At 45.1% G+C, this 27826-nt stretch overlaps 1 protein-coding gene across 4 annotated transcripts in view; it reads right to left on the bottom strand.

Moving 5' to 3' along the window:
• The window catches only part of LOC143958914 (ras GTPase-activating protein 4-like), a 239161-nt gene extending 226993 nt beyond the window's left edge, over positions 1-12168 (bottom strand). For 2 of the 4 annotated variants that reach the window (XR_013270144.1, XM_077467900.1), the window contains exon 1: positions 11915-12166. Coding sequence is in view for 2 of the 4 variants with exons in the window: in XM_077467900.1 (XP_077324026.1) it covers positions 11915-12024 (110 nt within the window). In the remaining 2 variants the exon portion in view is untranslated. Of the gene's footprint in view, positions 1-11914 lie in introns of all 4 variants that reach the window. The other 2 variants (XM_077467902.1, XM_077467901.1) reach the window with 2 other exon arrangements.
• Positions 12169-27826: the final 15658 nt, after the last annotated feature.

Below are 27826 nucleotides of genomic sequence, written 5' to 3'. Positions count from 1 at the left end.
ATTACTGTATAAATGACAATGGTCCCAAAAATGTGTCAAAAATGTCCGATGGGTCCCCCACAATGTCGCAGTCACAATAAAAATCGCTGATCGCCGCCATTACTAGTAAAAAAATAAATAATAAAAAATGATTAATAAAAATGCTATAAAACTATCCCTATTTAGTAAACGCTATAACTTTTGCGCAAACCAATCAATAATCGCTTATTGCGATTTTTTTTACCAAAAATATGTAGAAGAATAGGTATCGGCCTAAACTGAGGGAAAAAAAAGTTTTTTTATATATTTTTGGGGGATATTTATTATAACAAAAAGTAAAATATAATGCGTTTTTTTCAAAATTGTCGCTCTATTTTTGTTTATAGCGCAAAAAATAAAAACCGCAGGGGTGATCAAATACCACCAAAAGAAAGCTCTATTTGTGGGAAAATAAGGAAGTCAATTTTGTTTGGGAGCCACGTCGCATGACCGCGCAATTGTCAGTTAAAGCGACGCAGTGCCGAATCGCAAAAAGTGGTCTGGTCTTTGACCAGCAAATTGGTCCGGTCTGAAAGTGGTTAAAAAAGTCCAGCCTGAACTTGTTTGGCTGGGCTTCTCCTATGGGTCACAGGAGAGCAATTAGTTTTGCACTCCTGTGACCTGTTTTCAGGAGAGAGCAGTCTGAAGTCCGCTCTCTGCTGACGTCACACAGATCAGTCCATGCACAGTGTCATCCTGACTTTGAGGCCCCTTTCACACATGCGGACCCGTTCAGATCCGCTTGTGAGTTTTTTCAAGTGGATCTGAGTGGTCACTGTGTACAGCTCTATGGTGACATGTCCGCTGACATCCAATCCGCCCCAATCCGATCCGCTCTGCAAAATCCAGATGAATGGATGTCCTATTTTCCATCTGTCTGGGGGATCGGATCGGATGAAAATGGACAGGTGGTCCGTAATAATCCGATCCCCCCTTAGAGGAGAGCGGACTCTCTGACAGGTCCGTCCCTGCACAGAGTTAAGAGACTGACTTGTCATCTGCCGGCTCAGCTGGGATCAACAGAGCGATCCCCGCTGAGCAAGCGGAGTAGCGAAAATGGACAGCCCCCCGTGAAAGGGGCCTTAGAGTTTGGATCCCACCAGGTGTCTGGACTGATGGCCGAGATTGCCACACCCTGCCGCCCCAGTGAGCATGGAGGAGCCGAGACATCTACGATGTTCGATGGCTCGGTTCTCAGTGTAGAGGTGGGGGGGGGGTGAAGATGCTCACCCATCTAGGTAAGTATGAATCTGAAAAAAAATTAAAACCCCATACTTCTCTTTTAAAGCGACGCAGTGTCGTATCGCAAAAAATGGCCTGGTCATTAAGGAGGCAAACATTTCTGGGGCTTAAGCGGTTAAAGCACGGTTAGGTTATAAAAAAATATCCCAAGCTTTAAACATCTCACGGAGCATGTTCAAGACATGGCCGTTCACCTAAACTGACCGGTTGGGCAAGGAGAGCATTAAAGAAGCAGCCAAGAGGCCCATGGTAACTCTGGTTACATGGTGGCAGCATCATCTAGCGGGATGCTTTTCTTCGGAAAGGGACAGGGTAGCTAGTCAGAGTTAATGGAAAGATGGATGGAGCCAAATACAGGGCAATCTTAGAAGAAAACGTGGAGGTTTCACCTTTCAGTAGGTGACAACATACAGTACAGTAGTCTGGAAACCACTACAGGATAACTAGAAGAACTGACTTTCAGATAGAGATTAGAGAGATGAGGATTCCCTTAATGGTTTCACACAAAGATACAGCCCTGGTTAAAGTGGTTAGAGAAGAGAAAAGCACTGGTTTTAACGCTTGCAGGGATGGGAACCAATGTGCAGGCTCTGAGAGCTGCTTTTTGTATTTGATAGTTTTTTTTACCTGGTGCTGTTGGCCATGTTTTAACCACTTCAGCATCTTTAAGGTTCATGACCAGACCATTTTGTGTGAAATGGCAATGCGTTATTTTAACTGACAATTGCGTGAAAATGCATGTATACAAATAAAATGTCATTTTTTTTCTCACAAATAGAGCTTTCTTTTGGTGGCATTTGTCGTTTTTATTATTTGCGCTATTAATTAAAAAAGACTGACAATTTTGAAAAAATAAAAACAATATTTTAAAAAAATACCCAATAAAAAATAAATTAAAAAAAATGTAAAAAAACTCACATTTCTTCATCAATTTAGGCCAATATGTGTTCTACTACATAGTTTTCAATAAAAAAAATCCCAATAAGCATACTTTGATTGGTTTGTACAAAAGTTATAAGGTCTACAAACTATGGAATATATTTTTGGAATTTTTATTTATTTATTTTTACTAGTAATATCAGCGATCAGTGACTCATGTGACTTTTTGGGGACCAGTGACACTAATACAGTGATCAGTGCAAAAAAATATGGCCGTTCTTCTAGCTCTTTTACAGGCGGTGGCCCAGTCTTCTGTCGCCGCTGTCGCCGTCTTCTGTTCTTCTCTTCTTCTGTTCAGAAGAAAAGAACAGAAGACGGCGACAGCGGTGACAGAAGACCGGGCCACCGCCTGTAAAAGAGCTAGAAGAAGGCGCGGTGGCCCGGCAAGAAGAACCGAAGAGGGGGACAAGACCCCCGAAGTCGGAAGAAGACCGGGCTCCTCCGCTAGTAAAAGAGCTAGCAGAAGATAGAGGAGGAGTCCGGGAAGAAGACCCCCGGAGCTGTGCAATAAACTATTTTAACCCTTGTGTGTTGTGTTTTGTTTTTACTTTTTTTCACAGGTGAATGGGTAGGGGTACATTGTACTCCATACTCATTCACATAGGGTGGGGGGGCCGGGATCCAGGGGCCCCCTTATTAAAGGGGGCTCACGGATTCTGATAAGCCCCCCGCCAGGAGACCCCGACAAACAACGGCCAGGGTTGTCGGGAAGAGGCCCTTGTCCTCATCAACACGGGGACAAGGTGCTTTGGGGTGGGGGGGCGCGCGGTGCGGTTCAGGAGGAGTGGGGGCGCTCCCTCGTCCCAACCCCCTTTCCTGGCCGGCCGGGTAGTGTGCTCGGATAAGGGTCTGATATGGACCTAGGGGGGGACCCCCACGCCGATTTTTCGGCGTAGGGATTCCCCTTTAACTCCATACCAGGTGACAGGGCCAGCGACGCCTCCTTTGCTGGCCCCGGCTACCTGGAGACGCGCTCAAAATTAGCAGACTTTCCCTCGCGTGTTTCAAAAGTACGGCGGATAGTTCGGCGGACTTAGTACGCCATATTAGTCCACCGCAAAAGTGCCGTGTGTGGGCAGATAGCTCGTTCGGAAAGTCCAGCGGAAAGTCCGCCAGACTAAGTCCGCCAGATAGTCTGCTACGTGTGTACGCAGCATTAGGAGAACCAGTCCTGAGGGTGGGCTCACGTGATTGGGAATCATGGAAAAACAGTTCATATGAATGCTACAACTTTATCATGCCCTTTTCAAAGGATTGAAGAGGAGCTTTCGTTTTTTTTTTTTTCTTTTTAGATGTACACATGAAAGAGGTCAGCTTAATGTAAAAGACCATATGTAATATATGTTTAAAATCTTTTAAAAATAAAAAAAATGTTGTACTCTACATACATTTCATAATTTTATATATAAACAAAAAAAAAGTTCAGAATGGAATAACCTGATTTACATTGAACCCTATGGGAAAATTTGCCTTGGTTCACGACCAGAGTCGTTTTGCGAATTAAGTTTGTGAACCGAGGTATCACTGTACCTGAAAAAAAAAGAAAATTGTGCCTGTGTCCAAATATATATGGACCTAACTGTATATGAACTGAGTAATAAATAAATAGACTATTGGTATGGATCAAACAATGGCAGTGGCTTAAACGGGAATGCCTAAATAAAACATGAGCCTATTCTTTGTATAATTTCCGCATTTGATAGGCCCTTGCACTTACAAAATTAACACTGATAATTGTGCCACAGGGAAGTCTCACAGATGCACATAAACCTTAACACAAGCGAATTAAACATTTCCATTACCGTATATACTCGAGTATAAGCCGAGATTTTCAGCCTCTTTTTTGAGGCTGAAAGTGCCCCCTCGGCTTATACTCGAGTCACCGCTGTCTGACTGCTCGATCAGCGTATCGAGCAGACAGACGGCGGACATTAAAATTTAAAAGCCGCGCCTCCTTCTCCGCCTCCGCCTGTGATAGGCGGAACACTGAATTTCCCAGCAGTCAGTGTTCCACCTATCACGGACATCCGCTCATTCTCATACTACGGACGAGTATGAGAGGATGTCCGTGATAGGCGGAACACAGGCTGCTGGGAAATTGAGTGTTCCGCCTATCACAGGCGGAGGCGGAATTTTGAATTGTAGAATGGCCGCCGAGAAGAGCGGCGATCCATCGGCACGGCACGGGACGGAGGAGGCACGGGACGGAGGAGGCACGGCACGGGACGGAGGAGGCACGGGAAGGAGGAGGCACGGCACGGGACGGAGGAGGCACGGGACGGAGGAGGCACGGCACGGGTCGGAGGAGGCTCGGGACGACGGCGGCTCGGGACGGAGGCTTGGGACACAGGTAGGCTGGACACACACACAAGGCTGCACGGACACACACACACACACACACACACACACACACACACACACACACACACAAGGCTGCACGGACACACACACACACACACACACACACACACAGGGATGGATGGATGGATGGATACACACACACACACACAGGGATGGATGGATGGATGGATACACACACACACACACACACACACAGGGATGGATGGATGGATGGATGGATACACACACAGGGATGGATGGACGGACACACACACAGGGATGGATGGACACACAGGGATGGACGGACACACACACAGGGATGGACAGCCATGTCTCACCCTCGGCTTATACACGAGTCAATAAGTTTTCCAGTTTTTTGGGGGTAAATTGGGGGCCTCGGCTTATATTCGGGTCGGCCTATACTCGAGTATATACGGTATGTATGCTTTTTCTGAATTTTGCTGAGCAAATCTTACTTGATTAAAATGTTTAAAGCCAGGGTACAGGCAAAAAAATAAAAATAAAATAAGGTTTTCCAATGCAGTGGGGCTTTGCCCGTTCTGCATGGGTCAACTGCTTGTTTTGTTCAGGGGAAAGAAGAAAGCTATATACTCACCTGATCCTTTGTTCCACACGACGAGCCTCCATAATTCAGCATTTAAACTGGAGCACGACTGTTTCTGATGTCCTGACATCCAGAGCAGGTCTATGGGCGTGTTGATGTAAGGAACAGTCCACTGCTAGACTGCTAGACCAAAGGGGCATTTAGCCACAGGGACCATTCTTGTGTGCGGCGGATCTGAGAATTAGGTAAATATATCTGTGTTCTCCAATCCCCTATACAAAAACATATTTTTTTTGCCCAGAGTTGGCCTTTAAGGACTAGTTGGTAAATCAGCAACTGTTGAGACAATGAACACTTTGGTCAAGAGTATGTAATGTACAATAAACAATCACATAACAGCATGCGATTGTCAGGAGTAGAAGGTCCCTTGCATTGGTGGCCAGTGGTGAGTGGGGTTAGTAGTCAGTACCCCCTAAAACACTAGTGGTCAGGGCACTTGGCAGTCAGTATGGCGTGTTCCCTTAGAAGGTGGTGGTTGGTGCTCAATAACTTAAATGGTGGTGGGCAGTACCCTCTACAATATTGGTGTTCGGTAGTCTGTGCCCCATGCAATATTTGAGGAAAGTACCCCCTGCAGTATGATGGTCGGTATCCTCTGCAGCATAGGTGATCAGTGCCAAGTCATGTATGGCCAATGGTAGCTCAGTAAGACAAATCATTGGTGCTCATTGGTAATTACATAAGAGAAGATGCAGAGGTACCATGCCTCTGAGTGCAGAAACTAAGTAGCATTGGGAAGAATATCACTCCAGCTGGCACTTCCTACGTTTCTCTTTTTGACCATTGGGACTAACTAGCTGTAACTCTGTATTCCACAATGCTTTTTTTTAAAGATACGTTGTAATAAAGAGACACAGTTAGAGCAGGGAACCCAGGGCAGTCAGAATTATTCTGGGCAAAGGCAGTTGTCACTAGACCCAGGCACCAGGCAGGAGAGTTGGGTCATGTGCTTGTGGTATCAACCAAACCAAAAATAGGGTTATAGGCGTTTTGCCAATAGAAAATAAAAAGGTGTCAATAATGGCATGCTGTGTCCCATTGACTACAATGCAAAAATCGCACCTCAATGACTTCAATGTAAAAACACCCTCTCCAAATGATGGATGTAGTATATGTTAATGAGAAATACCAATGGGAGGCTGTGACCTCCACTGTTAATAACGACTGTTGTAACTACTGCACTTTGTCCATTTCTGAAAACTTTAATAAAAATTATATTTGAAAAAAAAAAAACAGGGTTAAAAACACACCTAAATCCAGGTTTTTCAAATGCACTTAGGTGCGTTTAGATGGGTTCAGGTTCATCAAGCATTGGACATTCATTAATTTCATTGGCCAGGAGTTTTAATTTATTCTGACCAATGAAATGAATGAGCATTCAAGCATTAAACCAGAATTTGATGCATTCAGATTTTTGACCCTTAACACCCCTCCCTTTAAATGCCTACAATTGCATGGGCACATAGGCTAACATAGAAGGGCATTTAAAGGCAAAAAAAGAATGGCATTTTTTAGCTGAAGTGTGTACGAGGCCTTTAGGAGGGTGCTTAAAGATGACTCCCCAAGAATAAGGACGTTTTTTTAACGAGAGACCCCCATGCCGGCAACCTCCTCCTCCTCCCCTTAGCAATCCCTTCCCCAGGTATTATAAATGCAAAAGAGCTCAGTGCCTGTCAGCATTGGCGTTTTAGGAAGGGTACCCCTTTTTTTAAATGAACAATAAACAGAGCAAATTCCTCTATAGTGTGTAATAGCCTCAATCCAAAGCACTGATTGTCCTCTCTCCTCCCTCTGCATCACTCATTTCTGACAGGTTATCCCAACATGGCCACTGCCCCCCCCCCCCTCCAGAACACAGAAGGTGATTTACAGCCTTAGCTGTGCATGTTTCCCTGAGATTGTGTGTAGATGGGCGTGTCCTTTCCCTCCACTCAGGTCTCAGATTACACTGAGTTCTGTGCGCTATGATGTGCAGTGGGTGAGGTCAGATCCTCCTGCTGAAGCTGAGAAATAGCCTTTGATCGGTGCGTTTTAGAAGGCTATAGAGAAGACTGCAAACAACCAGGTACATCTTACGATGGAGGATTAGTTTCATCTCTGTGTAGGCCAGTCACTACACTGGGTATATGTAAGGCTTTACAACCTCTTTAAAGCTGCCCCCCCCCATGTTGAGCTGGTATAAGTATGATTGAGAGCAAACGCTTACTTACTGCCCTCTTGCTGGGGGGATAAAAGCCTATATAGCTGATATACTAGACTGCTAGTCTGGGAGGGACGGGAGCCTTTTTTAATACAAACACGCATGTTTGCTGCTTCATACTGGCATTAGAGTAGTGCTGTTCTGTCCTAATCAGGTTTTAATAGGGTGGATGGTACGAAAAACATCATCACCCAAGGAAGAACAGAATGTTACTTATTCTGGCAAGCCTACAGAGTCTTCCTAAATTGTCACTATTGACTTTCTAGCCATGTCCCTAAATGTCAGGTCAGTAGTATTCAGCAGTCACCCCCATCCAATGTGCTGGTCTGCTCATGAAATAAAGCTAGCCATACACGGAAAGAAATTCAGCTAGTTCTGCAGGGACAGGTTACATTTTATTCAGTGTGTCACTGCCCCTCCCCTGATGGGAATTGTTCACATGATTGACTTTTGTCAAGGGGACGTGCTGGAAATTAGATTTTCTAAATCAATGGCTGCAGACAATCAATTTTAGTCTCTCTCCCCCCCCCCCTCTGTTTTCACCTGATTATCTGCCCAGTAACACACCTCCTGTATTAGAGTGCTTCCATTCTGGATGACGGAGCACAGGGTCACATTTGGACAGCAGCACTGTAAGTCTGTGGGGAGAGGAGTGTTAGATGTACTAGCAGATTTAGATACACTAACAAATTGAATACAAACTCCAGCTAATACTTCATAAGCAGTTACAGCAGCAGTTTTGTTCCTTTTGAGATAAAGGATTTCCCTAAATAAAAGCTGATCATTGTAAGCACCTACTGTATGTCAGTTTCAAAGTGGTTGTAAGCCAATACATATACCCAGTGAAGTGACTGGCCTCATGTGACAGAGAGATAAAACAAATTCTCCTACATATGTTGTATCCGTTTATCTGCAGTCTTCTCTAAATCCATTCAAAGCGCAGAATTTATAAACTGCATCTGAGCTGTCAGAAAAAAGGGGGTGTACAGCTGAAGTTACACTCTGCGGAGCTCAGTAAGGAGAGCTCTGACAGCTGATTGGAGAGAACAGACACACCCCTTCACACAGCACACAGGAACAGAGCCGAGGCTGTCAATCAGTTGGAGAGTCTTCCCTTGTCACCTTTTTTTCTCTTGGTGTCAGGAAAACTTGTCAGCAGTGACTCATGCTGATAGCAGAAGAACAAAGCAGCAGACAGAAAGTACACTTAGTGCTCTGGATTGAGACAAGTACACACTATAGAGGGATATGCTTTGTTCATATTTCACATCTGAGGTTTACAACCATTTTAGCCACTTCCCGGCCACCGCAACACTGATGTACATCGACAGAATGGCACAGGTGCCCAAAAGGACGTACCCGTATGTCCTTTCGTAAGGTTAGCGGGCGCGCACATGCCATGTGAGCATGCCCGTGGACTTAATGTCCTCTGGCCCGTGACCGTGACGAGGAGAGGCAGAACGGGGAGATGCCTATGTAAACAAGGCCTTTTCCTGTTCTGCCTAGCAACATGACAGGGATCTACTGCTCCCAGTGATCTCTGTCATGTCCTAGGTAGCTCATCACCCATTACAGTTAGAACACACTGAGGGAGCACTGTTAACCCCTTGATCACCCCCTAGTGTTTAACCCCCTTCCCTGCCAGTGGCATTTACACAGTAATCGGTGGCTTTTTTTTTTTTTTTTAGCTCTGTAAAAATGTCAATGGTCCCAAAATAGTGTCAAAAGTGTCCGATCTGTCCACCGCAATGTCGCAGTCCCGTAAAAAAAAAAATAAATAAATAAAAAAAATCGCTGATCACCGCCATTACTAATAAAAAAAAAAAAATAAGAAAAATGCCATAAATCTATCACCTATTTTGTAGATGCTGTAACGTTTGCGCAAACCAATCAATATACACTTATTGTGATTTTTTTTTTACCAAAAGAAAGTAGGAGCATACGTATCGGCCTAAACTGAGAAAGAAATTATTTTTGGGGGGATATTTATTATAGCAAAAAGTAAAGAAAAATATTATATATATATATATATATATATATATATATATATATATATATATATATATATATATATATATATATATATATATATATCATTTTTTTTTTTTTAATGCATAGGTGAAAAAAAACACGAACTTTACAACTCCTTTAAGGTATGTTTCTAGTGGAGTGTTCATCCCACTAGTGTGCTGTGCTCTGATCCATGCATACAAACACATAGGATGATAGCACCGGCACACAGTACAATATCTATCACACAACAGGTTTCCCATGGAAGGTAAACAATGCTCCCAGATGATCTCTTTGACGTTCTCATTTGGGTGGCCATTATTCATTGGAATATTCTGTGCCAAGCTGCTAGAGGTAATACCCTAATCTTAATTGGAATCTTACATTTCCGATGAGATGCTAAAAACTCCAATGCTTTGTATGTCTGATTTGCATAATTGTTGATACGACACTAGCTAACACATCGTGAAGTCTAAGCTGTCAGGATCTGAACCAACACATTCATGTTGTGGGTATAGGTGCTTAATAAAAGCTAATGGCACGTATGTCACTAGACGGCATATGTGACAGGATGGCTTCGACGGGTAGACAGCTCCTGCAATTTCACAGCCCAAGGCAAAGATTGCCGTCTAGAGACAACTACTACTGCAGCAGCATTTCGCTGCTTACCTGTAGCGGTACTGAATGTCTGGATTTATTGTGTACACAGACATAATATAATATGGATATCTAGGCAGGAGGATCCAGTGTACCGCGTAGGGCTCATTTACACCAGCAGCTGCCACGCCAAGCCCATCTCACGGAAACCTTTTTTTCTTTCTTGACTTTGAATGACACTTCATTCAGTCCTAACATCCGCAGCGCCGTGCGATATTTGATTGCGTTGCACAATGCCGCACTGAAAAAAATAAAAAAGTGCTACTTTTTCCAGTGTACTGCACACTGCCACAACACAGAGGTGCCAACCTACCAACCTAATAGGAATCAAGGTGCTTGCCCTGTCCTTGCATGTTGACTGCGCTGGTGTAAACGAGGGGAAAACATTTGCGTCTGCAAAATAGTTCTTTCCTTACTTTAGCTAATGCAATCAGGAGTAAATGACGCTGAAATACTGACCGCAGGGGCAGAACTTTCTACTTTGATTTGATGCAACGCAGAGCATAATTAAAGAGCGCACTGCGGTGTAAGATTACAGAGTTCAACGCAGCTCAAGATTATAGAGCAAAATTCAGCACAAGAGCGCAATGCAGCGCAAGATTACAAAGCACAACACAGCTCGAGATTACACAGAGCAACATGTCGCAAGATTACAGAACACAGCGCAAGATTAAAGAGCGCAACACAGTTTGAGATTACACAGTGCAACATGGCGCAAGATTACAGAAGGCAACAGCAGTGCAAGATTACAGAGCGCAAGGCAGCACACGATTACAGAACATAACACAGCTCAAGCTTACAGAGCACAATGCAACTCAAGATTAAAGAACGCAATACCATGCAAGATTACAGATCACAACACAGTGCAAGATTACAGAGCGCAAGGAAGCTCAAGATTACACAGTGCAACATGGTGTTAGATACAGAACGCAGCACGGAGAAGATTACAGATCATAACGCGGCGCAATATTACAGATCACAGCACGCTGCAAGATTACAGAGCGCAATGTGGCACAAAATTACAGAGTGCAACGCAGCGCAAAATTACAGATCACAGCGCTGTGCAAGGTTAGAGTTCAACGTGGCGCAAGGTTACAGAGCGCAACTTGGCGCAAGGTTACAGAGCGCAACTTGGCGCAAGGTTACAGAGCGCAACGTGGCGCAAGATTACAGAGCGCAACGTGGCGCAAGGTTAGAGCTCAACGTGGCGCAAGATTACAGAGCGCAACGTGGCGCAAGGTTACAGAGCTCAACGTGGCGCAAGGTTACAGAGCTCAACGTGGCGCAAGGTTACAGAGCGCAACGTGGCGCAAGGTTACAGAGCGCAACGTGGCGCAAGGTTACAGAGCGCAACGTGGCGCAAGGTTACAGAGCACAACGCAGAGCAAGATTACAAAGCGCAATGTGGCGCAAGATTACAGAGCGCAACATGGCGCAAGGTTACAGAGTGCAACGCAGAGCAAGATTACAGAGCGCAATGTGGCACAAGATTACAGAACGCAACGCAGCCCGAAATTACACAGCGCAACGTGGTGCAAGATTACATATCGCAGTGCGGTGCAAGATTTCAGAGCACAACGCTGCGCAACTCAGCGCAAGATTACAGAGCGCAGCACCGCTGTGCGCACTTATATAAACATAAAATCACTATACCTGTACGGATGCAAAGGCAGAATTTTGCGCCGTGCACACGACTTGTGATGGATAGGACTGGCTGCCTAATTCATGTCATTTTCCAGGAGGGAAATAATGAGTGTGATGTGCTCAGCTGACATGTTGAGGTGACAATGACATTAGAGAATAAAGTTGCTGTGATGATATGAGGATGATGACCTGGTGATAGAGTGCAGTACAGGCTGATGTCCCCCTCTCCCCTGACTTACATGTCCTTGGCCGGTAAGTTCTTGCCTTCCACTATCCGGATGAATAGAGAACTCCTTCTAGCCATGGCTGAGCACACAGACAGGGATGAGGCGCCTCTCCCCCGGTACATCCAGCGCTCTCTATGTGTGTGTCAGGTGCTCGTAGCTGAGAAGGAACGAATAACAATCACATCGCAGCCAGTAGCTGGAGGAGAGCGGGGAGGGCGTGGCTTGTAAAGTGCACACAGCCCAGACCTGTTGTAGTCCGGAGTGTATGAATGTAGAGCGGAGTCCCGGGCTGAGGGGGCGGTACTGAGTGACGTATACACAATTTGTGTCATCTCTACACCACCACCACACTCCCCGCACTCCCTCCCAGCCCATTCTAACCCGTGCTAGGCTGGGGCTCGCCTGACGTCAGGGAAATTACCTTTTCCACTCAACGCACAGCACTTCATTAAACCATCATATGCAGGGGCTTCACTGGGCTTTGCTTTGTCTTTCAGGAAAAAGTCACAATAAACTATGGGGCAAAAACATTCCATTTACATTTGTATTTTACCTCAGAAAAGTCTCTTCTATTGTCCTCCACCTCCTCTAAATCTACACATTCCTTCATTTTTTTTTTTTCTTTGCTTCTGTAACATGTATGTAGGACCATAGACACTCTTGCCTGCCCCCCAGATGGACTATGGGCTGGACAAGGAATTATGGACTGTGGTCGTAGGACTTTGAACAATGGACTATCGGGGGTTAAGTCCTGGGGAAAAAAGTGCGGGAACTCCCACCCAAGATCCACTCTCCCATCAAAAAAATAAAAATAAATGATACGTTCATATGCACAAACGCTTCAAAAGTGGTATTTTTCATCCAATTTTTCGTATTGTGTGTATGAGACCTGGTTCACACTGAGGCACGACTTGCAGCGTGACTGCCTCAGGCGACCAGGATCCGACTTTAGCGGCGGCTTGCAAAATGACTTCTTTATAGAAGTAAATGCAAGTTGCCCCAAAAGTCGTACAGGAACCTTTTTCGACTTGAGTCACTCCGATTAGAACGGTTCCATTGCACAGAACGGGACGTGACTTGTCAGGTGGCTAAGTCGCCCCTGTGTGAACCGGCTCTGAAGCATAACTGTTAGTACATACAAAAAAAAATAATCCTCAATAAACATAAATACGGAAATTCTCTGAATAATCAGCATTCATTGAATTGTGCTTCCATGCAAATGTGAACATCATGTTCTGATCTTTATTGGGGAATTTTATTTTGTATATAGAGTGTTTATTTGGTGAGTTTACACTTTTCATTGAACAGAGTTTGGATAACACAGGGTTAAAGGGAAAGGTCATAAATTAACGGCACATTATCTGGACAGAATGCTTGGGGAGATAGTGATGTTCCTGCTTAGGAGATGTATGTTAGCTTGGGGGGCTGTAAACTCTGCAGGGGCTCCAACACACACTCGTTGCTATTCCAACCCTTCACATATTTCCACATAAACTTCCCTCCTGGCATTAAACTTTGCCAGGTATTGTGCTCAGCTTAACACCCCAAACTGATGTTCCTCCCTCAGCTCACCTCTCTCCCTGCATGTCCTGTGAGCAGAATAGCTGTGCTCCTCCTCTGGGTTCTCTCATCATATGGCACTGAAGATAGAGGAGGGGGGATTCAGCGGGACACACAGAACAAGTATGCAGGAGACTGGGGGGGGGGGGGGGGGGGTGAGAAGACAGGAAATCAGCAGGGGCCGGCAGGGAGGAGTGCATCACGAAAGGTCTGACTAAATAAAATCTCTTAGCAGCAGGGACCTGATCTACCCATCAGCTAGCTGTGATTGACAGGTAGATCGAAGCGGAAGCTGTCATGGGGCCCCCTACTGGCAATGCCTGAATGGTCAGGTGTGCGGCACTTACTATTGTGAGCTGTGTCGGTGGCTGCTGGTGTAGCACCTGCCACACAGCTCGCATACTTCAAAGTCTTGCAGAACACGGCTGCTAATGGGAACTGAGTTCCTGTTGTGGAAAAAGTACAGGAACTCCGTTCCCATGCGTTCCCGCAGGACTTGAACTATGGACAATAGGCTATGGCCTTTGACCTATCTGAGTAATAAAACATTTTAAAAAAAACTTTTTTTTTTTAATCATTTTTTATTATAAAAATTAATGAGGGCAGCATAAAACTAGTGTGATATTTGACTCTGTTTTTGTAAAACGAACCCATCAACATCTGGTTCAATTAATGTAGTAGCAATTCTCAGTGAGAAGATAAAAGGTATAAAAGTCCAGTAAAGAGACGCTATTTTCTCTTCATGTGGGCCGGAATGGACAGCTCCAGGAGCACCCCCGGACTAGATACAGTGGAGCTCACAGTGTGCAGTAACATCAAAGTAAGCTATTTCAGTAAAGGAGAAGAACCCGTACAACTCTGCAAGCCTGAATGTTGGTCTGGAGTTCAACTTTAAAAACAGAAAAACTTGCTGTTTGAGGCCTCAATGTTAACATTTTTAGGACGCATTGGGGGTTATTTACGAAAGGCAAATCCACTTTGCACTGCAAGTGCACTTGAAAGTGCAGTCGCTCTAAATCTACAGGGTAGATCTGAAATGAGGGGAAGCTCTGCTGATTTTATCATCCAATCATGTGCAAGCTAAAATGCTGTTTTTTATTTTCCTTGCATGGCCTCCTCGGATCTACAGCGACTTTCAGTGCAAAGTGGATTTTCCTTTAGTAAATAACCCCCATGGTGTAATTAAAGTGTAACTAAACCCAGGAGTCTGCATTTACTATATCTGGTCTCCCACAGTACACAGAGCATGGAAATGCAATTGTTTTAGTAAATATAAACTGTTAAATACCCTTTCTCATCTGCAGTATATAGCAATCTTGTGACTTCTATCAGTGCCTGGTTAAAGCTTGTAGGAGGAGCTTTCATACTACACTGGCATAACGCAGGACCCCTGATCCTCTGTCTGGACAGTGCAGATTGGCCCTTTGCTGATCACATGCACTCTCCCAAGAAGAAAAAAACCTCTCTAGCAATACACACCAAACTGAGCATGTGCAGCCTGACTCCAGTAACTCTGTCTTATCCAGATATGTTTTGGAGTTAATGGAAGAAGGGGAGGATCAGAGAAGACGGGATCAGGCAGCCTTTTTACACAATACGGAGGATTAACCTCTTAAGTTCCTCAGTGAGTATAACAAGCATGATTAATTAACACCGTACACCCCCCAGCCCTTCACTGTACTTATCTCTCAGGGATGCTAAGCTGTCAGTGTCCCTGCAGTCGCTCCAGTGGTCCAGAAATGAGAAGTCCTGACTGCTTACGGGACAGACTAAACAGATTGACTTTGCAGGTGCTGTGCAATCAGAATTGCTCTGGTCTGTCCTGAAAGTGCTGGGCAGAGAAGAGGGAGAAGTGGGGAGTTCTAATTCCCGGACCACTGGAGTGACTGCAGGGACACTGACAACTCATCACCCACAGAGGTTATGGCTCAGTTCACATATATGGGAATTGGATGTGATTTGAACCACATCCATTTCACATTACATGTGAACTGAACGACTTTCAGAGTCCAAGGAAGCTGCAGTCCATTTTTCGGTCTGGTTCAGGTGCAACGTCAAGCAAAAACTCGCACCTGAATCTCACCCGAACTGATGAACCAAACCGCACCAGACTCTTTTTAGAAACTGCAGTTGGACATATATGAACTGAGCCTAAAAGAAAAGTATGGAATTGTTTTTCTTAAGAATCATACTTACCTAGGTGGATGCAGCATTGGTTCGAACTTCCGACGGGACGTTTCATGAACGCGAACCGCGAACGCAGGCAAAAGTTTGCGAACCTCAAAGTTCGTGCCGGACCCCATTGACTTTAATGGCAGGCGAACCTTAAAAACCTACAGGTCATATTTTCAGCCACAAAATACTTACTAGCTGTGCACACATAGTCCCACCACATGGACACTAACATAACAAAAGTATTAAGTGAATCTGGGATCGACAATGACAAGCATTCTTTTTTTATCTGTGAAATTTTGACAATTCAGGAACGCATGAAGGCCATGGAGGAGAAGCAAGGTCAGGGCAGGCTATGAAGGGGGTGCAGGAGATGATCAGTGCCACAGTCAGGGCAGCGCAGTCCTGTGCCAGTGTCCCAGTGTGCCAACCTGTGCTTGAGCCCCTCAATCTGCCTGGCCCTTACCCCCACCTATGCAGGGCTCCACTGCGGTGGTCTGGAGGTGCCAGTCCAGTGCTGATCCTCAGCCATGGTGCTGGCACTGCCTGCTGATTGGCTTCTCCGCTGCTATCTTCCTCACTGTCTGAAACCTGCACCGCGATAGAGACTGAGCACTGACACCAGCACCGTGATAGAGAGCACTGACACCAGCACCGAGATAGAGAGCACTGATACCAGCACCGAGATAGAGAGCACTGACACCAGCAACGAGATAGAGAGCACTGACACCAGCACCGAGATAGAGAGCACTGACACCAGCATGTGACAGAGAGCACTGACACCATCACCGAGATAGAGAGCACTGACACCAGCACCGAGATAGAGAGCACTGACACCAGCACCGTGATAGAGAGCACTGTTGGTGGTAGTGTCTTTGGGGGTGCACACAGCAGAGAGTGAGGAGGGTGCAGAAGAGTAAGGCTGAGTGAGCCACTCAACCAAGTCTGGTGCCTCCTTTGACATAATCACACGCACCTTTTGCAATTTGCCACTTTGGCTCAAGTCTGTTTCTCCTGCCCTACCCCTACCACCCCTGCGGAAGGGCCTGCCTCTTCCTCTGCTTGTCATTTTTTAAATAAACCTGTGACAAAAGTCTCTAGAGAAGTGCAGTATGTATGTGAAAGACGGTATATAACACCCTGCTTCAATCTGTCGTTTTTGGGGGCCACTGGTCTATCACATCAGTTATAATACTTTTTTTTTATTGCGTTTGTCACTCTTTGTAGTATCGCTGCAGAACTGCTCAGCAGTCACAATGCTGCACAGTGGAAATGCACTATACTATGCTTTCTATATGTGCAAGTATTTTATATGTATTACATCCCTATATATTGCACACCAAATAGTACACCTATACCAGTCCTTAAAAGTAATTGGTCAGCACTTAGCTCAGCAGTCAAGTATAATAGGCTTTCTATATTTGAAAGAAAGTATATTATAGGTGTACAACCCTATATATTGTACAACTATACCAGTCCTTAAAAGGACCTTTGTGGACCTAATAGTAATAGCTAGTGATTAAACTGACTGTCCCTGCTCCACACAGCGTCCTGTCCCTACACTGACAAAAGACAGCTGCAGAATCGGTCAGCAGTGCACTCAGCAATCAGCAGCACAGTAGTCAGCAGCAGTGCACCAGAACCCTATATACTGTACACCATTACCAGTCCTTAAAAGGACTTTTGTGGACCTAATAGCTAGTGATTTGTGTCACTACAGTCTGTCCCTGCTCCACAGAGCAACCTCTCCATACACTGACAAAAGACAGAATGTAAAATGGCCGCCAGATCAGGTTTATTTATAAGGTAGGGGGAATGTCCAATTGTCCATGTGCTGAAATGTCTCAATTGGCTGTCCTGTACCCCATGATGGATGTGTCATCATGGGTCAAAGTTCTTTCACAATGTAAACGCATATGTCCACTGCACGAACAACTCTAGAAGTCCGCCGGTTTGGCGAATCGCGAACACGCAAAATTCGCCACAAAACGACCACCGGGCGAACCGCAAGGCCATCCCTATTTGATAGTGCATTTGTCCCCCACGGCTCTAAGGCTGAGAACCAAGCAATGAAACATCGCTGATCGCTTGGTTCTCACAGCTACGCGAGAAGAGAGCTGGTGACTGTCTGTCAGCTATTTCGATCATACAGGCAGGGCCGGGACAAGTGGTGGGCAGGAGGGGCGGCTGCCCCTGGCGCAATGGTCTATTGCAGGGGTAGGGGGCACCCTGACCCTAACCATAAGGGAAAGGGGGCGCAGTTTGGCATCTTTGCCCTGGGCGCTGGGTGACCTTGTCCCGGCACTGCATACAGGCTCATCATCATGTGGGTGTTACCTAGACTGGTCTACATGCAAATGCCCACTCCTTCAGACAATATCCACCAGCCACGATCAGCTTTCCTTGTATAGAGAAGCACTGAGGCTCACTGATGATGGTCAGTGGGTCTAAAGGTATGTATTGAAAATAAAAAGATTTTATTTAACCACTTCAATACCGGGCACTTAAACACCTTCCTGCCCGGATCAATTTTGAGCTTTCAGCGCTGTCGCACTTTGAATGACAATTGCGCGGTCATGCTACACTGTACCCAAATGAAATTTTTATCATTTTTTCCCCACAAATAGAGCTTTCTTTTGGTGGTATTTGATCACCTCTATGGTTTTTATTTTTTGCGCTACAAATAAAAAAATACCGAAAATGTGAAAAAAAAAATATGTTTTTTTTTGTTTCAGTTTCAAAACTTTGTAAATAAGTATGTTTTCTCCTTCACTGATGGGCACTGATAGGGGCTACACTGATGGGCACTGATAAGGCGACACTGATGGGGCACCAATGATGTGGCACCAATGAAGTGGCACTGAGGAGGTGGCATTGATGGACACTGATATGTGGCACTGATAGGTGGCACTGATGGGCACTGATAGGTGGCACTGATGGGTGGCACTGATGGGTGACACGGATGGGCACTGATAGGTGGCACAAATTGGCACTGATAGCTGGCACGGATTGGCATGGATGGGCGGCACAGATGGGCATGGATAGGCGGCACAGATGGGCATGGATAGGCGGCACAGATAAGCATGGGTGGGCACTGATAGGTGGCACGGATGGGCACTGATAGGCGGCACAGGTGGGCACTGATAGGCGGCACAGGTGGGCACTCATAGGCGGCACAGGTGGGCACTCATAGGCAGCATTGTATTATGTTATACTGTACTAATGGATGCCAATCAGTGCCAAACAATAATGCATGCCAATCAGTGATGCCCATTGTGGGCACTGATTGGCATCCATTATGGGCACTTATTGGCATCCATTGTGGCACTGACTGGCATCCCTGGTGATCTAGGGAGGATTACCTTTTGCTAGGTATCCCTGGTGGTCTGGTGGCGTCCCTGGTGGTCCAGTGTGGGCATCCTCGGGGGGGCTGTGCTGATAATCGATCAGCACAGACCCCCCCTGTCAGAGGAGCAGCCGATCGGCTCTCCTCTACTCGCGTCTGACAGATTGACTGATTGGACAAGGCTGATCACGTGGTAAAGAGTCTCCGTCGGAGACTCTTTACCGAGATCATAGTTGCCGGGTGTCAGACTGACACCCCGCAACAATGATCGCCGCGATGCGCGCCCCCGGGGGCTCATAATCCTGATCACGTCATATGACGTCCGATCAGGATTATGCAACCACTTTGCCACCGTCAATTGCCTATAGGGCAGGCGACAAGTGGTTAACCACTTGAATCCTTACATCATGTCTGGGTGGCCACCAAGGAGAGGGAGACGTTCTCATACCACTATGAGGGGGCCAGCAGCGTCTGTGTCCACAGGCAAAGGTGGACATGGTCCATTCTTAGGCAGGACATTTCCTTTGTTTAGTGATGTTGCCTGTGCTATCCAGCCACAGCATGCAGAGGAGGTGGTGGACTGGCTTACTAAACCCTCCTTATCCTCTATCACCTAAGCTGACACTAGTTTGCACTCCACCGTAGCTGCCAGAGCGGCCTATTCTGCCTCCTTGTCCACAGCTACTAGCCCCAGCTTGGAGGAATCAATTGAATTATTTGAACACAGTATAAGTCCTGAACCCTCCAAAAAAGTAACTGTAAGGAGTTCTAGGGTGTAGGCACCACCAACACCCAAGGCCCAATTTTCTTCACCTGTGTGACATTTTTAAGAACAGAATCCAATCCTGCATTTGCCAAGAATAACTGTGAAGGGTTATGGTGTGAAGGCACCACCAACACCCAAGCCCCAATTTTGCCGCACCTCTGACTTCTATCCAAAGTCTGTAAAAGAGAAGACACCAGAATTTATGTAAAAAAAAATGTTAATCTTGGCCTGAGTGTACTATAATTTGATTTCTTCACATATGGCTTGCTCACTGTGGCACAAAACATTTTATTTCCATCCAAAGTCTGCCAGAGACAACAGAATTTATCCAAAAAATCTCTAATCTTGTTCTGAATGCACTATATTGTGGCCTCATCATACAGACTGGCTCCCCACGCTGTTGTTTACAAAATTAAGAAAGCTTGCAGGACAAATCTATTTAAAGTGGTTGTATGGTCAATTTTTTAACTTTTACCTACAGGAAAGCCTATAATAAGGCTTACCTGTAGGTAAAAAAAATATCTCCTAAACCTGTACGGTTTAGGAGATATTCCCGTCGGTATGCGCCGCTGACTGCAGCGGCGCATGCGCACAAGGGGGTTCTCGCCGTGAAAATCCGGCAGCGCTCGTCCGGCCGGACTGAAATCTCCCGCGCGCATGCGCTGGAGTGACGATATCGCGGCTCCGGCCACTCACAGTGCCGGAGCCGCGATACCCGGAAGAGACGCCGAGGGAGCATGTCAGCTCCCTCGGCGTGGATCGGGCCAGATGTCGGGGCCTCGTTCTAAGGTAAGTATTTCATAATGAGCTAGTATGCGGTGCATACTAGCTCATTATGCCTTTTGCTTTGCAGGTTTAAAAAATAAAAAATTGCGGGTTTACTACCGCTTTAAATGTCATTTTTTTTCTTTATATATGTCATTTTTGCTGCAGGAGGTTCTGTACAAGGTACAGATGCGCCCCTTTACAGGCAGATTAAGGGGACCCCCAGGCATTATATTTAATGGAATTTTTCTTTTTTATTGTTTCACATTAACCATCATTAAAATTTCTGCTCCTTTAAAAACTCTTTTTAAAAATAAACTTTTGCATTGATACATATCCACCAGAGCAGAAGCTGGGACCCCATACCCTTTTTATGGGCAATAACTTGCATATAAGCCTTCAAAAGTGATTTTTCAAGTTTCGGTCCCATAGAGTTTAATAGGGTTCGGAGTTCGGGTCTGAACTTTTGTGATGTTTGAGAGTTCTGGCTCGAACCGAACCAGGAGTGTTCACCCCAAATCTACCTGACAGGTGCTCCAATCACTCCCAATTCCATCCAAAACTAAAAGAAAAAACAATTCTGTCAATTCTGCATGTGAAAAAAAGACATGTTTAATTAAAAAAAAAACACCCCCATCCCCAGCACACAAACAATTTTCTTAGTTTTGCACCAGAAGTTAGGGTAGATTTAGACATCCTGTATGGCTAAATCTCCCTTTCCTCTGTAGCCTGAATCGCATTTGGATCTTTCTCCAGAGGCTGCTGACAGGCGGTGAGGAAGCAATGCAACGCCTCCTGCAATCGCATGCATTGCACGCAGTTTTGGGGCCTATGCGGTGCTTTTCCATTTACTTGGGGACACCTAATCCCATAACAACTGTCTAAGAGGGGATATCCTCCACATTGGAAAGATATCTTTTCTTCTACTGTTAAAGTGTTACTAAACTCACAACAGTAAAATCAGTCTGTATATGCAGAATAGCATGCTTGTTATACTCACTGTGGAACTTAAAGTGGTTGTAAACCCTTACAAACAACTTTGACCTACAGGTAAGCCTAGATTAAGGCTTACCTGTAGGTCCAAGAAATATCTCCTAAACCTACACGGTTTAGGAGATATTTGCCGAAAGACAGGCACCGCTGTCTACGGCGCATGCGCGGGAGTGACGTCATCGCGGCCGGAGCAGCGAGACCCACCAAGAAGATGGAGGCTCCGGACTACAGGAGACAGCGGTGACTTCGCTGGCTCCTGTGTCAGGTAAGTGATAGGTCATAGAGGCGATCGGAGATGATCTGGTCTCTGTTTGCTTCTGTGACCAGCCGGCTGCACCATCAGATCTTAAAAACAGTAAGCCCAAGTAAGCCCCAGAAACACTGGTGAGCGGGGGGACGTCCCCTCCCACTTCTTCTGAAAGCAATCCAATGTTTAATGAGCTGCTCAGGCCGCTTTCAAGAGAAAGCCAATTGCTGGCTGAAAAAAAAATACCAGAGTTATGGCTGATAGCTTTCAGCCATAACCCTGGTAAACCATGTAAAAATCATAGCGTATATATACATATTGTGGTCGGCATATGGTCAATGGACAATGTCTACATTGTGCTGCAATATGTAGAGCTTATTGAACTCTATCATTACTCTGAAGGTAAATGGCTAATGGATAGGGATCTGAGCAGGGCAATTCCTTGCAAATCCAATTAGGGGTGCAAATAAACACATTTTTAAATATATACTTAAATTTTATCTATAGCCAAAAATTTTTTTAATTTAGGACAGTGTAGGTCAGGGTTAGGACCTTTCTTAGCCCTTGTACACACGGTCGGAGAATCCGTCGGAGTGTGTCCTATCGGACCGCGTCGTCGGATAATCTGACTGTGTGTGGTATGCATCGGACTGATTCTGTCCGAATCTCCGTCGGACCCAATTTTCCAACATGTTGGAAATATTTCCCGACCAACTGGGCCGATCGGACATACTCCGATCATGTGTAGAGAATTTTGATCGGACCAAGTGCCACGCATGCTCAGATCAAATTCCTACATCAAAGCTATTGGCTACTAGCCTGAATGTAGTCCCAGAGTAACGAAATTACGTCATCACGTTCTGAAAGATCAGATTTTTTGCCAACTTTGTCTGACCGTGTGTATGCAACAGTTTCGGACAAGATCCGACGGACAAAATCCGACGGGCAAAATCCGACGGATTTGGTTGTGGAAATCTCCGACCGTGTGTACAGGGGCTTAGACCCCCATACACACTATTAGATTTTCTGCTGATTTTTGTCTTCAGATTTACCAGATTGTAGTGCAAGGCCTGCCTGATTGCATACAAATTCAAATTCCTAAGGTTTGACCTCATAGTATATGGTTTTGGTAAATCTGAAGACAAAAATCTGCAGAAAATCTAATAGTGTGTATGGGGCTTAAGGTTTGTCACTGTGCTGGAAACAGATGATGGGAAATTAAATTTTTTATTGTTGTCACAATAATAGAAGGTATGGGGAAACATTCCAATGGGGACAGCTGTTCTAGTGACAACTATTGGATGTGCCCTAGTTTTGGAAAGAATAGCTATTGTGTTTCCAGAAGAGGAAGTGAAAGGAAATCTGCCAATTTGGACACAGACAACAAAAAACCCAGACAAAGGTTTTTGCCATCCCCTACTCTATACAAAACATAAAAATGTTCTATATATCCATAAGGTCTATTTGTAAAAAAAAAAAAATTGCAGGACGAATGTCACAAGCATTTACCCAACTATAACAAATTATTTCTGTATTTTGTCTAATGTTATTTTTTCCTATGATTGACAATCACAATTTAGTGGCCTTTCAGGAAAATACTGCATTATGGTCACTAAATGGAGCTGACGATAGGGAAAAATCATATTAGACAAAATATGGTAATTATTCATTACAGCTGGTGGAATGCATGATATATTTGCTCAGTCATTTTTTTTTATATAAATAGACCATGCAAAGAAAGTGAAGAAAAAAATATTGTTTTTGCCAAGTCTTGCCAAGTCTGCAGCAAAGCATAACCTCAGCCTTTCATTTCACTTTTTCATTTGTTTTGACATTTTTCAATCCCTCCAGCCAAAAAAAATACTTCAGGTCATAGCTGGTATATGCATGTGTGCTATGAAAGCATCTAATTTATTTAGGGATTGTAACAGAACAGGTTTTTAAAATGTTCCTGCAGGACTTGCAATAATTAAACTGGCCAGAGGGATGCAATACTATGAATGGACGGAAACAGAAAATAATGTAGAAAGGAATCTCATAAAGCAGTTATTTTTATGCATAATTAGTGCACCTTGTACTATAGTGTTCTGTCGGTCTAGAAAAACACGTACTTTGCAGAGACATGCAAGTGGTTAATGGACATGCCTTGTTTGCTGAGTTAGTTCAGTAAGGTCTCATGCACACAGCACGTTATAAAAAAATAAAAATAAAAAAATACGAGATGCAACGCCACTACCAACGCTAGGAAAAAGCAGCTGTAAAAACGTGCTTTTAGTAGTTTTTTTGTATTGGCGTTAATGTACGTTTAGTCACGCTAGGTTTTATCCGCATTTCTCTGCCTCTATTCAAAATCAATGGTTCCCTATGAGAGCCCATTGATTTAAATAGAAGTTGCACCAGAAGTCGGATCATGTTGATCTGACTTGCAGTGAAGCTTGTGCACTGAGGATCTTGAAGAGGAACCCCATGCCAAAATTCAGTCTCCTTTGGATTTTAAGGGGAACCCCCACGCCAAAAAAAACAGCACGGGGGTACTCTCAAAATCCATACCAGATCCTTATCCTAGCATGCAAGTCAGGAAAGTGGGGGGGGGGGACATGCAAGCGCCCCCCTGCAATGGACCATACCAGGCCACATGCCTTCAAAATAGGGGAGAGTGATTTGTGCCCCCCTCTCCAAAGCACCTTGTCCCCCATGTTGATGAGCACAAGGGCCTCTTCCTGACAACCCTGGTCTTTGGTTGTTGGGGTCTGCGGACGGGGTGCTTAATGGAATCTGGAAGCCCCCTTTAACAAGGTGGCCCCCAGATCCCAGACCCCCACCCTATGTGAATGAGTATGTTAGTGGTAGCCGTGGCATTTGCCTCAACATATACTTTTGCTTCTCTATTTAATATTTAAAAAACAGGGAACAGAACTAAGCAATCTGATGATCTTGGGACCTCAACACAAACAGCTTTTACATATTCTACACCAGATGACTCCAACACAGCGACAGAAATGATAGATAGCCTTTGACAGGCAAGGGTGCTGCAGTGATCAAAGAATACATGGTGCCGTTGTATCATATTTAGCAGTTAGAAAGCACTGTCATCAGTACACCAGACTTCTCCTAATGAGCACTTTTGTTAATCAGATAGAGAATGCAATGTTTCAAAACCACTAGAGGAAGCCTTAATTCCCTGAAGGAGTCTAATAGCGATTGAAACATTTCTGTTACAAATGCTCACTAGGAGAAGTATGGCATCCTATTGACACTGCTTTCTAACTTGGAAAGAGTGGAAACCACTGTAGGCAGCATAGTGGTTAACACTATTGTTTTGAAGCACTGGATGCCAACCCCACATTGGACACTTTCTGCATGGAGTTTGAATGTTTTCTGCAATAATCATAAAATGTACTATTAGGTTAATTGGGTTTATGTTAGTGTGGCCAGATGCTGGGCTACGGCAATATGGAAAAGGAGACATTGGGGTTGATTTACTAAAAATGGAGAGTGCAAAATCCTGTGTGGCTCCGCATAGAAACCAGCTTCCAGTTTTTTTTCTTGTCAAAGCTTAATTGAAGCTGAAGTTAGAAGCTGATTGGCTACCATGCACAGCTAAACCAGGTTTTGCACTCTCCAGTTTTAGTAAATCAACCATTGCCTTTTATTCTTCTCTCCCTCTACTGAGCTACTGATGTTATGCTGCACCATTCTCCTCTGGCCAGTGAGGGGGAGAACTAAAGCCAAGCAAGCCCATAGACTTCTACGCTAAGCGCTGAGAACCCTAGGGCCGCGTACACACGGGCGGACTGTCTGGCCAACTAAGTCCGTCAGACAATCCGACAGACAGTCCGTCCTACTTTTGAATGAACGGACTTGACCACACACGATGAACAGACAGTCCGCTGAAAGCTTGCGCGATGACAGCACGTACGACGGGACTAGAAATACGACGTCCAATACACTGCAATGCAACCTTCGGCCGTGTAAATCCTTTCTGAGCATGCGCCATACTTAGTCCGTCCAACTTGCCTACTCACGAGCGGACTGTCCGCTGAAACCAAAGTTGGACGGACAATATTACGGAAATTCCGAAAGACTTAGTCCGCCAGACTGTCCGCTGAAAAAGTCCGCTGAAGCCCACACACGAGCGCACTGTCCGCTGAAACACGTTTCAGCGGACTAAGTTGGACAGACAGTCCGCCCGTGTGTACGCGGCCTTGGAGTTGGAGTATGGAGCGGCATCCATATAATGGGACCCATAGACTGGACTGCAGATCCCATTGGATACTGTGCAGTGGAGAGAGGATTTTTGTTAAACTGCTCAGGCAATGTTCTTTGTATTGGTGGCAAAGAGAGAAGGAGAACAGAGCACCTCTATCCAAGTATTCACCTGCCAGTGGGTGAGGAGCCCCGGGGCAGCATAGCACCATCCACATCACAGCATCTGCCACAGAGAGAATGAAGCATTCACTCACCCTAAGATTTCCAGAGGCCTCCAGGGAGAGACTGAGAGGGGCCCCTTCCACAACGAGTGTCCACAGCAGCATCCTGAGGAATAGTAAGAGGTCTATCCACAAATTATTGATACTGCTTATAGAGACTGAGTCCCTGGCAGCAGGACACCAAGCAAATCCAACCTATCATATCTAGCAGCTCCCACAGGGTGGGGAAAGTGCTACCTGAGTATGAGTTACTTGGAGCGATCTGGATGTACCCTATAGATCCAGGGTCAAAGACTCTTATGCAGCTGAGAACAGAGCACAAAACAAAAGTATCGGGGGGTTTAATGGCATCCCAGTCTTAGTCTGTAGGGTTCAATATTGAGTTGGACCACCCTTTGCAGCTATGATAGCTTCAACTCCTCTGGGAAGGCTGTCCAGAAGGTTTTGGAGCGTGTATATGGGAATGTTTGACATGCCAGTGACATTCCTCCACCCCAAACTCCTCATCCATGTCTTTATGGACCTTTCTTTGTGCACTGGTGTGCAGTCATGTTATATATTATAAAATATGTATTCTAAAATTCATTACATAATCAGCAGTGGAAAATCAGCAGTTTTGGTGCCATTTAAATCACTATCTCTGGAGCAGAAAACTGTTCATGGTGAGCAGATTGTCATTGCTCTGTGCCAGGACACTGCAAGCACTTGCATAGAATGGTCTGAAAAGTGACAAAGTCAAGGAAGGTATGCTGCTTTAAATGGTTGTACATCTCAGGCATGAAATATAAACACAGCATATCCATCTAGTATGAGTTCTCTCTGCTGCCTCATTCCTTTGTAATCTGACAGCTTTTCCCAGCTCCGAGAGATTATTAATGATGAGGGAAGAGAGCTCCAGCAAACAGCCTGTAATTGACAGTAACAGCTGTGCATACTCTTAGGTACTGTGAGGAGTGAGGTGTGTCACTTCCTCCAATCAGGGCTCAGACCTCTCCTCTCTGAGCTCTGCAGTGCGAGACTTCAGATCCTCGTCCCCTGCTTTTCAGAGCTGAGAGTTGCAGTGTAAAATGTATATTTTGGAAGACTGTAGAGGCGAGGGCTGAAAATAAACAGGTATAATTTATGTAGGAGGATTTTTTTCATCTCTGTGTATTACCTGATACTAGTTACTTCACTGGGCCTATGTAAGGATTTTCAACCACTTTAAGGGCTGATATAGGTGGGCAAATGCAATCTACTTTTAGATGCATTTAGCTTGCATTTGAGATTTGTCTGAGACACTTCTGTTATATTTAGTGTTAACTGAACTGCATTTGACCGTCTTTCTAAGCTGCATTATGTTGTTTTTGCATTCCCTTTGACTGGTATTGGGAGAAAAGCAATTCAAACAAGAACAAAAATCCATGTACAAAGGAAAACGTTTAAAGTGCTTTTAAAGGTAGTGCACCCTGGCAGGTGATGTGGGCTCACTCAAGTTGCAGAGTGGCAGTTGGTCTTCATCAGCCTTCACCAGAATTCATGATGGTGGAAATGGGCCTGGAACCCTAGTGCAAACTGGCAGCATGTTGGGGTCCTCAGGATCGCCACAGCAAGGGGGTGGCTGAAACAGAAGGCTAAAGTACTGTTCACAAGGCTGCTGACAGGA

This window comes from Lithobates pipiens, unplaced genomic scaffold (genome assembly GCF_037356315.1).
Source record: "Lithobates pipiens isolate NorthernLeopardFrog02 unplaced genomic scaffold, aLitPip1_a1.2 Scaffold_64, whole genome shotgun sequence".
NCBI lineage: Eukaryota > Metazoa > Chordata > Amphibia > Anura > Ranidae > Lithobates > Lithobates pipiens.
Note: the sequence above shows the minus strand (reverse complement) of the source record. Positions and strands in the feature narration are given on the sequence as shown.